This window comes from Anomalospiza imberbis, chromosome 1 (assembly GCF_031753505.1).
Source record: "Anomalospiza imberbis isolate Cuckoo-Finch-1a 21T00152 chromosome 1, ASM3175350v1, whole genome shotgun sequence".
Taxonomy (NCBI): domain Eukaryota; kingdom Metazoa; phylum Chordata; class Aves; order Passeriformes; family Viduidae; genus Anomalospiza; species Anomalospiza imberbis.
In genome coordinates, this window is record NC_089681.1 from 127,882,965 (window position 1) to 127,898,944 (window position 15,980).

The following is a 15,980-nucleotide window of genomic DNA, read 5'->3' on the forward strand; positions in this document are numbered from 1 at the left end:
ATTTTAACTTTTAGATTAGTATCCTTGCATATTTTATTCATGAAGGTGTATGTTTCAAAAAATACGAGTCACAAATATTGCATCTATCTCCTAGTTTTCACTTCCCTTACATTTACAGATTCCAGGATTTTTTTTTAAATCTACTTTATTGGAGCATTATTTTGAATCCATACATGGAGTGAGACTTCACCGGGACCAGAGCTAAAACTAAATAGCAGCCCCAAAGATGGGAATTCCTGGCATCACAACATTTTTTCCTTCAAAAAACCTCTCCTAGTTTATTTCCTAGGAGCTATCGATGAATTTAGATCTTACAGTATTGATGGAGGGGGGGATTGGAGGCTGTGTGGGGAAATGGAGAAACCAGTCTGTCCTTATGGTGGTTGTTAAAGATAACAGAAGAGAAAGAATACACATGTATGGCAGAACACTTCTGTTAGGACCAAAATATATTATTTTCACATATTCATTAATTTTATTTGGCTATAGACTGGTCAAGAAAATTCCAATATCCTGACTTGAAGGTAGTACTGCATTAAATAAATTTACCTTATCTTTCAAATTTTATATTAGTGAATAAATGTTCATAGGTTTCAAAATAAGGAGGCAAAGTACTTAAAAACTGCTAAGTATTTTGAAGTTTTCAATTTAACTTTCACTGATGTTTCATTTATATAATTTTCATTTTTGCATTGTTTTGTAATCTTTTTAACTCTAGATCACTGCGTATAACAGGCGTACCTTTGAAACAGCGAGACACAATTTGATCATTAATATAATGTCAGCAGAAGGTATGTACAGGATATAGCTGGTTGTATTTTTAACTATCAGCAAGATCAGCTAAACTCTCTTATGGGCTTCTCCTTTTGAAGACAAACACTGTAAAATAGTTGTCTGGTGTTCAAACCAAACACAGAGGCACAGGGGAGAAGTAAGAGATTTTTTCCTGCTTTAATTAATTTTGATTTTTTAATCCAGATTATTTCTGTCATTCAGGAATGTTTTTTTTTTCACTCACAGTAAAATGTTTCCATCTTTGTTTTTCATTAAACTGCTTCTAATTTGAAATTTCCCTTGTCTTTTCAAAGGAACCTTACATGAAGAATTTCAGTATCTTTCTGCATGTTGTTTAGTTTTCTTAGTTCTGTGTGTACCTTATGCAATGAACAATTGTGTAGGCAGAGTCAGAAAACAACAGGTTATGGCATATATGGACATTTGGACCTTAAAATTAGTTCTCTTTATCATATTTACATTCTGGAGTGTCACAAGTTGGAATCCATTTTTGGTGCAGATTGGTTTTGACCCCCGAATTAGCACTCATGTAATTATATCTGTTTAATGAAGTTTTACCAACTGAGACTCTTTTCCTCTAGTCTGCTTCTTCATATCCCTGTTGGTTGATAAATAACTGAAGGTTTTCAGCTCAAGTAGCAGCTAATGGTACTCTCTATTGAATTAAACATAATCACAATAGGTTCAAAATTAGCTAATTCAAACACAAGATTTTTTAAAAAGTGTATCAATCTTAAAATAGAGTTATATTAATCATTACTCCAGATATTTTGAAGATTTATTTTTGAATTTATGGAGCCTTTGTTTAATGCAACACTCTTTTTCACCACAAGTAGATTTTCCTTTACCATATCAAGCGGAATTCTTCATAAGGAATATGAATGTAGAAGAAATGTTGGCAAGTGAAGTTCTTGGTGACTTCCTCGGAGCAGTGAAAAATGTATGGCAGCCAGAACGCTTGAATGCTATAAACATTACTTCTGCCCTTGACAGGGGAGGGAGAGTTCCACTTCCCATTAATGACATGAAAGAAGGGTAAGCATGTGTCAATATGATGGTTTTGCTTCACTTTTTTTTCTTGTGTTACTCAGAAGCCTAATATTTTTTCAAATATTATTTTTCAAATATAATATATTTTAATATTATATGATTAATATATTACTCAGAAGCCTAATATTTTTTCAAATATATTTCAAATAATATTTTTAAAAAATTTTAATTGGTTTTTTCATAGTTTTCTTGATAATTGTTATTTTCATAATTTTCTAGATAATTTGCAATTGCTGTTTTATGTTTTGGAATTAAATATGAAAAGTTTACTCATGTTCTGAGCCCCAGTTATAATATGAGTTTATTTTGTTAGAAACCACTACAACAGGGCACAGTTCCTATATATGGATGTTATAATCTAAGGAATACTAATAAATTCCATTAATTATAAATGAGTTGGTAGTAAATATGTTTTTTTTTTTGTAATCCCAGTTTTACTTCTGAGTAGTCATTTGCCATGCTTTTCAAAATTTTAACCATTCCCAATTCATTAAACTCAAAATTTTGAAGCAAGTTATGATAGAGCAGAGACACTTCAGTTTCTGAGAGCAGTTTGCATATAACCGTAATTTTTAGCTGTACTCTCTAAGTGAGTTAGTTAGGTGATTCAAGAGCACTGTTGACTTTTCTTCTGAAAGTTGTAAGATGTCTGGGGAGCTGAGGGTACTGAGTGCAAACTGCTGGAATGGACTGGTTCCAGTTGTGATTTGTAACCATAAATACTGTTCTGACCAGTATTTAACAGGAAACTAGTAAGGATTCAGTTTTTTCAAATATGGTTTTCCCTGGTGAAAGTGAAGATGCCTAGTTATTTTTAGATCACTTTGGATGATTCGGAGTCAAATAGTATCTAAGAAAGGGATGAAGGTTCAAAACATGAGAGGTGTGCAGAAAATACTGGCTTTTTCAGAGCCCTTTTGTGTCTCTGGAGTTTTTGAGCATATTTAAAGAAGGAAGGTGACTTCTATACTAGCCAGAGTAATAGCAGAGTCACTTAATACAAATGGCTGCACTTCAAATATTTAGTTAGATAATGCCTACTGTAACATGTGGCAACTGGGACCTGATTTCTGTTACAGAATCCATTGGTACATTATAACCTGGTGCAGCAGACTGTATCTTACAGCAGTGTTCCATACTAAATATGACAATGAATAATACCATCAGTGTAGTAGCTCTTATTTTATGTATGGTAATGCTGAATCAAGTATTAGGTTTACCTTCAGCTTTCAGTATTCTGAAGCAAATTTTGTTGGCCATGCATAGCTACAGTATGGCCTCTTTCAGAAGCAGCTGGGTGTTAGCATGTTCATATTTGTATTAGGTTTAGCAATAACTAGTTATTGTGAATTTATTTTGAAAACATGGGAAGAAACTCTAAAAAAACTATGATGAGTAAGATTAAAGATTTCCTTAAAACAAAATTATGCTATTTTAATATAATTTTCAAAAATAGTACTGATTTACTTACCTGAGGAAGCCACACTCTGAGCTCTTTAGATTCATAGAAATTGGCACAATTGATGGTATTGAAACATTTACATTAACAAGCAAACCAGAATATATTGTAATAACCAGCTAGGAAAGTCCTTTGATTTCAGTCTGTTACTTGTATGCTTAAAGAGATAAAAGTATAGTATGAAGGAAAATGATTTTAAAAAGTCATTTCAATCTTTAACAGCTGTATGTTACTGCATACAGCAGTAATATTTGGAAGAGTACATCATTGTCCTTTGGGGATTTGTGAGACATCCTGCTGGTCTGTCACTCATCTCTTTCTGCAGTGTGTATGTGATGGTTGGGGCAGATGTTCCTTTCTCTTCGTGTTTACGAGAAGTGGAAAACCCACAAAATCAGCTGAGATGCAGTCAAGAAATGGAGCCTGTAATAACCTGTGATAAAAAATTTCGTACTCAATTCCATATTGACTGGTGTAAAATCTCTCTGGTGAGTTATTTTATTATTGCATAAACGTGATATTTGTAGAAGTACAGGTAAGAGTTTTGCCAGTCTGGTCAGAGAGTGTTACCAATTCCACTTTATTGTGACTGATATTTTTTTCCACATAGTAGACACTCTTAAGACTGTGAAAAGATTTTGATATGTAGGCTAAATTCCATTAGAGTTGAGCCCCAGTGAAACCACTGTATTTGTTTTCACTAGCAGTGAATTCTATAAATGGCCAGAGAACTCCAGGGCTTAGAAAAGTAAAAGTAATGAGAGGTGTAATTCATTAATTCAGAATGCTGATGCTGCTGGTTACACTTCCCTAAAAAGTGTGTGCATACATATGTGTTTTCTCAGATACTGATTCTTCACTGACCAATTAATACTATGCTGTTAAAAAACTATTTCTGAATATTGTCTAAAACATATTTTATGTTAAATATTAAATAGAAAAAGGGATGAAATAAATGTTGACTAATTAAATAATAAATAGGAACATTCTTCGCAGTCAAATGCAAGAAAAAAGATAACCAAACACTAGACTATTTGCCGTGAAAGGAGACTAATTCCCAGAGAGGCTTTTTAAGGTTGTTTTTTTTTCATTCCTGTAAGGAAAATCAAAAAAAGAATATGGTATTGGAAGAGAATGTTTCAGATAAATCTGAACGATGATGGTGAAGGTATATAAAATAAACTTAGATGGTTGTTGAACTGCTTCAGACATTACTCAGGAGGAAGCTGAAAGGGAGGTATTAAACACTGGATGGAAAAAACTTACTGAGTATAAGGAAAGGTATTCATACACAAAACTGATTGATAACTTCCAGTCTTTTCTGCCTATATACTATAAATTAGGAAAGGTTCTAAAATGTTGGAAAATACTTCTTTCAAAAGAATACCCAGATTATTTGCTTTTCATTGGCTTTCCACTGAGAAATTTTAAAAGGCCCAAGTGTACACAGTAATACCAGCACCTGAAAAATAGCAGAAGGCAGCTGGTCTTTGGCAAGAACAAACTATATCGAGTCTTCCATTTCCTTCTACAAGGAAGAAGTAGAACCATGGTGGTACAGCACATGTCATTCCTTCTTGGTAAGGTTTTTTGATACTGTCTCACAAGCAAGCTCAGGAACATGACCTAGATGAAGCTAGGAAATAGTGGAGAGCTAGTTGGTAGCCATAATCATAGCAGAATTAATAATAATTCCTGGCTATTCCTCATTAATAGCTGGATGATGGAATATGCTTATTAAATTAAATACGTAGTTCCCCATGAAAGTGAAAGGATCTGCAGGTGCATTGAAGGACAGAAAGGTCTTGAGAAATTGGAGAAACAGTCTTGGAAAACAGGATGAATTTCGAAAGAAGCCGCATAGGGATATTGCACTAATGCAAGAACAGTCAGCTGTGCCCATGCAGAAGGAAAAGAAGCTGGTTAGGAGTACTTCTTCAGAAAAAAAATCCCTGATAGTGGCAGTGGCTCATAAACTAATCATGAAGCAGCATTGTCATGCCGGTTTGAGAAAAGCAGAGATCACCCTGGGATGTGTAACAGGAAAAGGCTTTCAGAGAAGTGTTATTTTCTGCAGCAGCTATAACACAACCTTCTGGAATTCAGCACTTGTTTTGGCCGTGTGCCACAGTAACTGAATTTAAACTGTCTTAGGGGTGTTTACTGTTGCCAGCAGCATTTCTGCTGTAACCTGCTGCATCAAAGGGAAAAGGGAACCAAGCTTCCCTCTATCTAATCACAGTCTGCTTTTCAGAAGGCAAGCTGAGAGACAGAAAATTCTCCCCCGATCTATGGGCTGGGAGTTGAGCTCTGTTTCCAATATCCACAATTTCAACAAGTGATAGAAAATAGAGCCATCATGTCCTCATCCTCACACTGTTTATGAGGTGGTGCTGGCAGTTAGCACCCAAATAAAGAGTGGATGTAAGTTTGGGGAGTTCCACATTCTGCAAGGATGGGCAATGTAATAAATGCTCCACTTGAAGCTGCTCTCTGACAGTCCTCTGTCAGTCAGATCAATAAGTAGATATTTTTTGTGCATTGTTAGGGTTTGAGATTCAGCTAAGCAGCCAGATGGAACTCAGTGTACCTAACATATAAGATACTATGGAATTAATGAGCAGAGAATGCACCAATTTTTGTTAAAAAAACACATATGTGTGTGTGTGTGCACATGTTTGAAGCTCAGCAGGATTTCCGGAATTTCATAAAAATCTCTTCACTCATTGCCTAAGCTGTAATACAGCATTTTATGACTTGAAGTGTAAATTATAAAGAAGTGACCATCATTTGCAAGATTTCTTCTCTGAAAAGTCAGACAAAAGGTCAAGCATGTAAGCAAATATATTTTATTTGTATTAATGATCTGGAGATTAATGATCTTAAAGCTAGCACTGATGAAATTTGACAGTAACATCTAGCTGAAGATAACAAAAAAATGGATGCAGAAAATTAAGTCATCTCAGAATGGCAATCAAAAGCAATAGGAAATTTAGCAGCAAAAGAGGTTTGTATTTCTAGGATCATTGGGTACAGACAAACACACACAAAGATTGTGACCAGGAATGCAGCTTTTGGAGGCTAATTGAATTTGTGTGAGGGAGACAATGAGCTGTCCTCATTTGAGCTCTGGATGTAAGGTGTGATATGAAGAAGGAGGAACAACATTGTAGGTATGTGACTCTTCATTTTTGCCACTTTTATACAAGAGAGGACAATATTGTTATTTAGGAAGACTAGTAAGAAATGGATTAATTAATCAAAAAGAAAACAGAATCAGTTAATTAATTTGCACTAAAGACCTTTACCGAATCTGTACTCAAATACTGTTTGTGTGAGACATGCCTAAAATTAATGTGTAAAAGACATGGTATCTCTGCTAGGCACAAAAGAGAGTAGTAACATTCTGACATTACTTATCACACTGATCAGAAGCTTCATAAAATGTAAGCTTCTATTATTTAAAAAAGAGTGGTTGGATTAAATTGTATAGAGTCTGTAAAATGAATAATATGGATATTTTTATATTTTATGGTTAGTTAAATACCTGCCTGTTTTTACATTATGTTACTTTGTTATTTAATAGTGTTTTTTTTTTTTTTTTCTTTTTTTCCCTGGGTATCAGGTTGACAATACAAAACAAGTTTCCACCTTTCAGGAAGTGATTCGTGGAGAGGGAATATTACCTGATGGTGGAGAATACAAGCCACCTTCTGATACACTGAAAAGCAGAGACTATTACTCGGATTTCCTAATTACACTGGCAGTGCCCTCGGCAATAGCACTGGTGCTTTTTCTAATACTTGCCTATGTCATGTGCTGCCGACGGGAAGGAGTGTGAGTACTTTAACATGCTAATAAGTAACTCTTGATTTTTCTGAGATTATAATGCATAGAAGGTTATTTGTTAGAATATCTCCATTCAGTTCATTACAAACATTTAAAACAGGCCAAAAGGTATCTGCTTGTAATACTGAACTATTTTACACTTAAGCACATGCACTAATTTCCAAGCAAGTGAATGTAGGGCCTTTAGTTGTTCTAGAAAGGGTTAAATATTTAATATGCACAAAACTCCCCAAAATCTCTACATGTGCACAGTTCTCCAAAATGCCCCCAGCAAATAAAATACTAATAAAAGATCATTGGTTCAGGAGAATATTAAGTAATTTCTAAAATGCTAACTTTCATAACATAAACGTGGTTGAGGAGATTAACTGAATTTAGACATATTATCAAAGAAAAACATAAAAGGAAAGCAGCAAGTAACGTGATTTCTACCATTTCTTACACAAACTACAATTTCATTTTGTCACAGAATTTCTTTTAGCCAGAAGCTTGTTCTTTAACCTGCATTTTTCATTTCCCTGTGTGTGTGTGTCTGTGTGTGTCTGTCACATCACATCTCTCTACGTGCGTTCATCAAGGCCTCATCATAAACCCTGTTGCAAATGCTGCCAAGTTGCGTTTAGCAATAACCTTGTCAGCATTTCTATATCATGTACTGTTTTCATCATCAGATAGATTAATGTTCCAACTATCAATGCTATTATTTAATTCATAAATTTTGTTTTGTTTTTAGGGAAAAGAGAAACATGCAAACACCAGAGTAAGTGTCTTCTTTCCTGTTATTTTTCTTTTACCATTTAATTTTCATTCTCAGTAGCTTGTCATGCTTCATACATATGTGTCATAATCTTCTTTCATTCTATCTAATTCATGGTTTAATTCATAAATGTGAAAGCTGCTTTTAAATCAGAGTCTTGGCAAGGATAGAAGACCAGAATAAAAAGGGTTTGAAATTAAAGACTGTAATTCAAAATAAAATAGTGCTGTTAGAATAAATATGTTAATGTGCAATTAATACTCCTGGTTATTGGACTTTCCAACCTGTCTCTTAAAGGCAGTGAACAAGAGAAGAAATATCCTGGAAGGTATCCATTGCCTATAATATGGAGTGTTTTAAAATTGATTTACAAGCTTTTATGAATCTACCACAAGAATCAGGAGTTAACCAAAACTTTAACTGCAGCAAATAAATGGAACATCAGCCACAAACTGCACAGTCTTGAATCCTATGAAAAATATCAATTCAGAGAGACAAATCTAATGGAATAAATACTGCCTTAAAAAAATAATCAAATATTTATTAATTTAACTATGTGAAGATTGTAATTGTTTAACTGTAGTCTGTATCATGCATCAAAGTCCTTGTACTTTAATAATAATAAAAATTGCAAAATTCTCTCTGTTTTGAAAAAGCACTTAAAGTATGTATTCACTATTTTATTTCCTTCTGACACAGCATCCAGTTGGTGCACCACAGTGCTATACAGAAATCAACCAAAGAGCTCCGTGACATGTCCAAGAACAGAGAGATCGCGTGGCCACTCTCCACGCTGCCCGTGTTCCACCCCGTGACGGGCGAGATCGTCCCGCCCCTGCACACGGACAGCTACGACAACACCAGCATGCCTCTGATGCAGACACAGCAGTAAGTGTTCACGCTCACTTCTGGTCCTCAATGCTCACTGTGCTGCATGACCTCACTGTACATTCCAGTGCTTGTCCTCCGAAATGTGTGCGCTGTGGGAGGATTCAGTAATGACTGTCCAGTTCAAGATTGCTCTGATGTTTGCATTTCCAGCAGGAAGAAAAGCCTTCTGTTACAAGATTAAATGGCTGGCTTTCAGTCTGCAGGCTTGCAAGAGGCTTGGCATGGAACAGTTAGATTTCTGCATGTTTTGGAGAAAAACTACTTTTGACAGAAGAATCAATTAAAACTGTTCTATTTTAGACACCCTGTCTCTTGACCCATATCTTTGGGGTTCTGGTTTAAAACTAACCACCAAATTTGTGGTAGTTTTATACCAGAAAATCCAGACTTTGTAAGTGGTTAGTCATGTACTTGTCACACCTGGTTTGTTTGAAACGCTGACATTGAACAGAAGAACATACTCCATTACACGGATAATTCAGGCTTGCCAAGAAAAATGCTCATAGCTCTCTCCTGTTTCCATTGTTGCCACTCTCTTTCCAAGACAGAAACCAGAAAAATAATTAATTCTTGTTACTTAGAGTTTATTTATGTGTGAGGGAGACACCAAGTTTCACTTAGTGATACTAGTGAGGCAGACCAATGCTTGCTTATGTTCTAATTCAAAGAAGTCCATAGAGCTGTAGCAAAGAGGCGTTTCTGCAAAGGTTTGGTTGAGGTGCCTGGGGCTGAGCAGATCTGAGGCAGTGCTCTCAGAAGTGGCTGGCATTTTCCAGTGCTGTGCTGTAACACCAGCTCCAGCTGGTGCCTCCTTTGCTGGCAGGCCTGCATGGCCCCAGTGGTACTGGTCCTGTGCCAGCTCTAACTCAGCCCTAACTGACACATGCTTGCCCTAAATTCCCTTCACAATGTAGATCCATGCTGCAGGAGTGTTTTCTTCTCCCTGTCCCAGAAGCTAAATTCTCCAGAAAGGACAGCTGTATAAATTATTCCTTGTACAAGTGCTGCAAAGTGCTCTGCTCCATCTTTTACAGCTTCTTCTCTACTCAGAATAGCAGTTTTTATGACTGGAGTGCCAAATCTTGTACCAAAAGCTTTCTTGAGTTGTACATAGGGTATTTATCTGCTTCACCTACATTGTAACCCTTATTTCCTTTCTGTAAAAACACCTCTAGCTGGTAGCTGTTAAAATAGACACTTAGGGCACAAAAATGCAACTTTGCCTTGATAAGTGAACTGGTCTGACACGTAGAAGTGGCTGACCATTCATTCCACAGCCAGTAACTACGTTGCAAATGCTGTCTCCTTTCCTGTATTCATGGAATATGGAATATTCATTTACAGAAACCAAACTTTGCTGAACTTCGGAAACTCATGGTGACTTTTGTAGCCTCTGGCATTTTGCAAAGTCTGAGCCTTTGAACGGAGCTGACAAGTGAAATAAGAACTACTTTAACACTAATTGTCTTTATTTCATGGTCATGGCTAACCTTTGCACATCTATATTTGCATACTGAAAATAGATTATTGCTTCATAAGCAAAAAAATGAAGTGTAAATACTGAGCGTTCATCATAATACACTTCAGAATTTGTATGGAAGCATTAAAGATATTAAATGGTTTTTTATAGGAACCTGCCACATCAGACTCAGATTCCACAGCAGCAGAGTGCAGGTCAGTACTCAGAAAATACTGTAATTATTAAGTGAAAAGTCTGGAGAAGACACTAGTCAAAATACATACAGTCTGTGGACAGTGAAAATAATTTTCAAATACATTAAAGTGGTACAGAATTGTCATTCTAGAATTTTTTTTTGATACATCAGTGAAAATTTTGGCATGGGATTGATTAAACAAGGAAGAAATGCTATGTTAGGATTCTGCATGAGAGGCTGGTGTTTGGTTCAGCTAACTTAGAAACTTCATATAAATAATTTTCTGTTAGATGAAGCTACAGCCAGATTCTCAAATGCAGTTACATGGTTCGGATTCTGACACCTGATAGTAAATCTAAATTTCTAATTCCCACCAGTATTAGTTAAGCTTTGAAAAAGGAGCTCTTTATTGCAGTTACTAGACAAATACTGGGAAATCTGTGGTGAGGCTTCAGGTTTCCTGTGTCATAGTCATCACTTTTATGTCGTTCTCACAAATGCTCGTGTACTAACTGAGGTCAGGAATGACCCATCAGCCTAAGGCTGACTGTGAGAGGGGGTAAGGACCACACAGGGAAAAAGTAGAGGCAAAGTGTAATTTTTAAATATTCAAAGAGGTATTTAATCAAAACTCTAGAGAGATACATATGTTTTGAACATAATATGGGAACTACAGCTTCAAGCAGATTTGGTTTAACTTAGGAGTTACATAAGTTACATTTTCTTTTCACTGAAAATCCTTCTTCTTCATTACTGCTTTCGGGGATTAAAGGAGAATTTCGTATGACAACATTTCAAAGATTTGAGGCAAGTATATGATAGCTGTTTCTCTCCATGTGGGTTTTGTTATGTGGAAATTAAAAACACAGGTATAAAAAGTCTGACTGCAGTTCTGGTATCTTTGCCATTTGTATTCATCTTTGTACATATGCTGGAAATGGTGGATGACCCTGGTAGTCAAAGCCTTGATCCGGAGCCTCCAGGCACTGGTTTGGGTTGACATTTAGCACAGTTCTTCTCACTCACACTGTTTAGAAGGCAGAATAAAAGTGTCACACAGTGCTGCTCTTCTGCTATGACTGTTTCATTTCAAGAATTCCAGACTGTCTTCCAGCAAATAAGATGCAGAATCACCTGGTAATACTGTACAGTGACAGCAGTGAGGCATTTTTGCAAAGGTATGAAATAGAAGCTAACACTTTTGAGTCGCACTGAAAAACTGCTCTAAAATTAGATCTTAAAAATTCTCCTGTGTCTGTATTTTCTGCAGTACATTATTTTTGTAGAATACAACTGTTCTTTCATATCCATCACAGATGCTGCCTGTGACGAGCTCTCAGAAATCCAGCAGGGGTGGGTAGTGGAATGTATTTGGGACAGAGGGTGTTTCCTCCTTGTCCCTTGGTTTGTAATGACACCTTGCTTTGTAGCTCAGATGTACAGGTGACCCTGCAAGCACTTCCGTGACATGATGGCATGTGCCTTTTGCAGCTTTTCTGAAAGGATATCCATAACTCCTGTTTCCAGAATGTTAGATTTTTAGAAAGTTACGATTTAAAACAAAATTCAGGCACTACTAAGAGTTTTTTAGTAGCATGAGTACAAACTTGGCAATCAATTTTACTGATCTGTTCAAGTAAGAAATTTAGAGAAAATAGAACACCTAAGGCCAAAAAACCTATAGAATGAGACACTGTTAAATTCTCTTCCTTTCCTATAGAAAACTAACAATAATATACTCAGGGAATTTAACATACTATCAGTCACAGCTGTGAATAAGAAATTTCTATTTTAAATCTCCAGTAGACCATATTTATTAATTTGAAGAGCAGACCATGGATAATAACTGTTGTCCACTTCAGGAACTACCTGAATCCCACGTAAGGAATAGTTTTATTTTAACCTTATATAAAAAGGTAGACTTAATAGCTGACATAATACTTGACTATTTCACAAAGTTAAAAGTAAATTGGGAAAGAATTATTTGAGAGGTGACCACTCACATCTAATGTTTATTACAGTGATGAAAATTGCTACTGATCTCCAATATGAAGAGATACATTAGGTTTTATAATTGCCTCTCTGTCAAAAGGCAGAATTCACAAGGACTGTTTAAGGTGCTTAGATGAAAAAGCTTATAGGGTATTCCTGTAATATAAAAGACTAAATATTGCATGTACACCATGTACCACCTTTTCTGGTTTGTGCCTCAGCTTCCCTATGAAGTCTGTTAGATCCCTAATAGAAAGATAAATTCCCAGCTAAACAATATTTTCCCAACCCTCTCCCTTCCCAGAAGAATACTTTGTCATGTATAAGTTGTCTTTTGATCCAGGTTGTACTTATAGTGTTTCTCCAATGTGGTTGTTGATCAAGGATAATAAATACTGTTTATGTGCTGTGCTCATAGTTGACAGTTCAGTACTGTTGAAGCATCATGTGTCACTGGTGGATTATATAAATTCTCATCTCTTTTGCAGGTAAATGGTATTCCTGAGGAAAGAAAACTAACAGAAGCAATGAATTTGTAATCAAAGAAGGCAGCAAATTGTCTCACTTCCTTATTTGTTCTGGTTGATGCATGAGTTTTTCTGGTGTATATTGTGCATGCCCACAGTACTATGATGCTTTCAGTGCCAGGAGTACAATCACTTCCATATAACGGATGTACTGTATCCTTTTGTACTTTGGACATTTTTGACAATTTGTAAACACTGATAACTTTTTATATTTGTTACATTCAGGAAGTAATCTTTAATGTATATACACATATATATGTAAGTATGTATGTGTGTATATATATATATATATATATATGTATTAATAAATATCAAGCTTTATTCTGTCTTGTGATCTCTCCTGAAAGTTTTAACAGGGAAATCAAAACTTCAGAGATTGAAAGGATTTCAGACTGCTAATGGGATGATATAATTGCCTAACATTTGCACAGGAAAAGCAGTAATGTACAAGCATGAAATCTTGTGCCACATGATGAAACTCAGAAATAGTACTGCACATATATTAAGTATTAATTTTTTAGAGATTACCAAATATAATGAGGAAAGTTATTTTTGGAAAATAAATAAAGAAATAAACCCCCAGAGAAAATAACTAAAACTTCTCATGATAAAAATTGGGTTTCTGTTCTTTTAACAGATATTTAAGCTATTTCAAAACTTGTAAGCAATAAAGCATTTAAAATCTGTCCATTCATTCACCTGGTTATTTTAGAAGAAACTGTTACAAACTATTATAGGCAAAAATTAATGTCTGCAAATAAGCAAGGGTTTAATTTGGTACAGTATACCCTAGACTAACTCTTTAAAAACACTCATTACATTTTTTTGTGGTATTCACAATAAAGAGCCCCAGTGCTGTTTATTTTTTATATCCTCCAGATTTTTTTTCTTTTGCAGCGCAAACTGCTGTGGGAGAATTATGTATCCAGTAAACCAGGGATTATATTTTCACATCCTACAAAGGACTTAATTAAAGGCATACTTTGCTGGGAAGTGGTTTCTTTGAGAGGCATTTGTCCATGCAGCTGAAAGCTTAATATATGGACTTGCTAAAAGGATCTGAACTGGGGTTCCATGTTTTTCAATAGTCAACTATAATTCATCTACTGACACTTTTCACCAGCTTTTAAATAAATTTCTGATGCTTCTTTAAATCTTCAATTTAAGGACATCACACAGGACTTCAGGGTCTGCAGCTGTAACAGCTGACACCAAGAGTTCTTGGGGTTTTACCTCAAAGCATGGCATTGTTTTAAGCTGACACTTACGCTTTGTCTTTTTTTCTGTAATATTTTCTCTTTCAGAAGCTGTATGTTCATCAGGACATTGCATTGTAAGCAGAAAACTGCGTCTGCTTTAAAATTGCTAAGTGCTGGCTACATTTCCTTAGCTGAGGTTCCTGAAGTCTCTGCTAAGAGAAATTTGAGTAATTTTGGAATTTAAGACTGAGGATAAAAGGAATCTGTAAAAAGAGGTCCTTTTGTAAAAAGACCAAAGTAGTTGCTCTTGGTTTTGTGTTTTTTGGTTTGTTTGTCTTTGTTTTTATCTTTTTACAGTTATGACCCAGTTCTGTCTACACACAGAACCTTAATTTAAATTAATTTTTAAGCATCAATGACGTGTTTGTAGGCTTGGACCTGAATGCAGGATTTCAGCAGATAGAAGAAATCCTGAGCTGCTTTTTAGACTAACTTTGAGCACCAACTATGGCAGCAAAGTAGATAAGCAGTGCTCAGTACGTGGTACCTACTTGTATATTGTCAAACCTTCAGTATCAGTTTACAAAGCTGTTCTGCATGCTCAGCACAGCCCACAGGACATGGCAGCAAATCCTGCTGGTGGCTGTTAGACCAGGAGAGGTAGCTCAAGCTACAGGCATTCAAGTTGAGAAATTAAAGGCAGTTCCTGAAACAGGTGGAATAAAGAGCCATTCCTACTCACTTTTCGAGTGGCATCCATCATGCCTTCCTACCTCATCCAAAAGATACCAGGAAAGAGACTTCACCAGTCAATCAGCCTCCTCAGAGACACCCCCCGCTTCTTTCTAGCAGCTTGGATGGATATAAGTGAAAAGCAAATCACTAAACTGCACACTGAGGTTTATAGTAAATTAAACATTTTCATCTCTTACCCAAACTGTAAAAAAATTTCAAGTACAATCAGCATTTGGTTTCTATTAATTTATACTACTATTTTCAGATGTATCAGCTGTGAGTGTTTTGAAACCAAAATGAATGGAATGGATTTTAAATAATGATTTTTAATGTCACGTAAGATTAAACTTTGTAAATAGTTCTGGGTATGAATGACAATAATTTCTGATAACTCCAGGATGACATGACAAACAATGGATCTACCAGTTGAGCTGCTCCCACCTTATTTGTATTAATGTAACAGTGCCAATATATTTAAGGAAATAAACTGTTACGTACATGCATAAAGAATTTGTTTGTAGCAGTGCAGGCTCCACCTATTTTGGAAAGACTCTAATGATGTAAGTCACTTGGGTATTAAGAATACCCAAACTATTTTGTGATTGAAATCTTCATTTACCTGAGGTAAGTTTAATAACAAATTATTTATTTTTACTTATTAAAACAATTACTCTGAAAGCATAGATTTATAAAGCTGGTTAAAGACACTTAATGGCTAAAGAATTAGTAATAATTAAGACAGTAAATTCACAGCCTCTTTTAACATTATATGATGGCAATATGAATGGATATTGTATTAAGTTGCAACCAAATTAAACAGAAAGCCCTATACATCTCTTTGTACATAGATGAAATGTATCATCTAATAAAATGGAAAACACAAAGTAGCAAAGTTGTTGCCTGACTGTTTTACAAAAGGGTGCCTGAACAACATTGTTACAGCTTTTAATGTTCCAGCCACAATACTGCATGGTCGGGTCTGAGACCTGGGGTGCAGCTAATGGTGCAGGGTTTGTTTAGCTGGGGATGATGCCTAAACAGATGTCCTAACTGAAGAGGAGGGAGAGGATT

General features: G+C 35.6%; 1 protein-coding gene across 1 annotated transcript in view; it reads left to right on the forward strand.

Annotated features, from left to right (window-relative positions):
- Positions 1-15,756, forward strand: part of SGCE (sarcoglycan epsilon) — a 32,664-nt gene extending 16,908 nt beyond the window's left edge. Inside the window, 9 exon segments of the mRNA XM_068210827.1 lie at positions 719-791; positions 1,632-1,830; positions 3,630-3,792; positions 6,930-7,141; positions 7,887-7,913; positions 8,610-8,798; positions 10,432-10,475; positions 11,229-11,263; positions 12,937-15,756. Of these exon segments, the coding sequence (XP_068066928.1) occupies positions 719-791; positions 1,632-1,830; positions 3,630-3,792; positions 6,930-7,141; positions 7,887-7,913; positions 8,610-8,798; positions 10,432-10,475; positions 11,229-11,263; positions 12,937-12,987 (993 nt within the window). The 3' untranslated portion in view covers positions 12,988-15,756.
- The last annotated feature ends 224 nt before the right edge of the window (positions 15,757-15,980 follow it).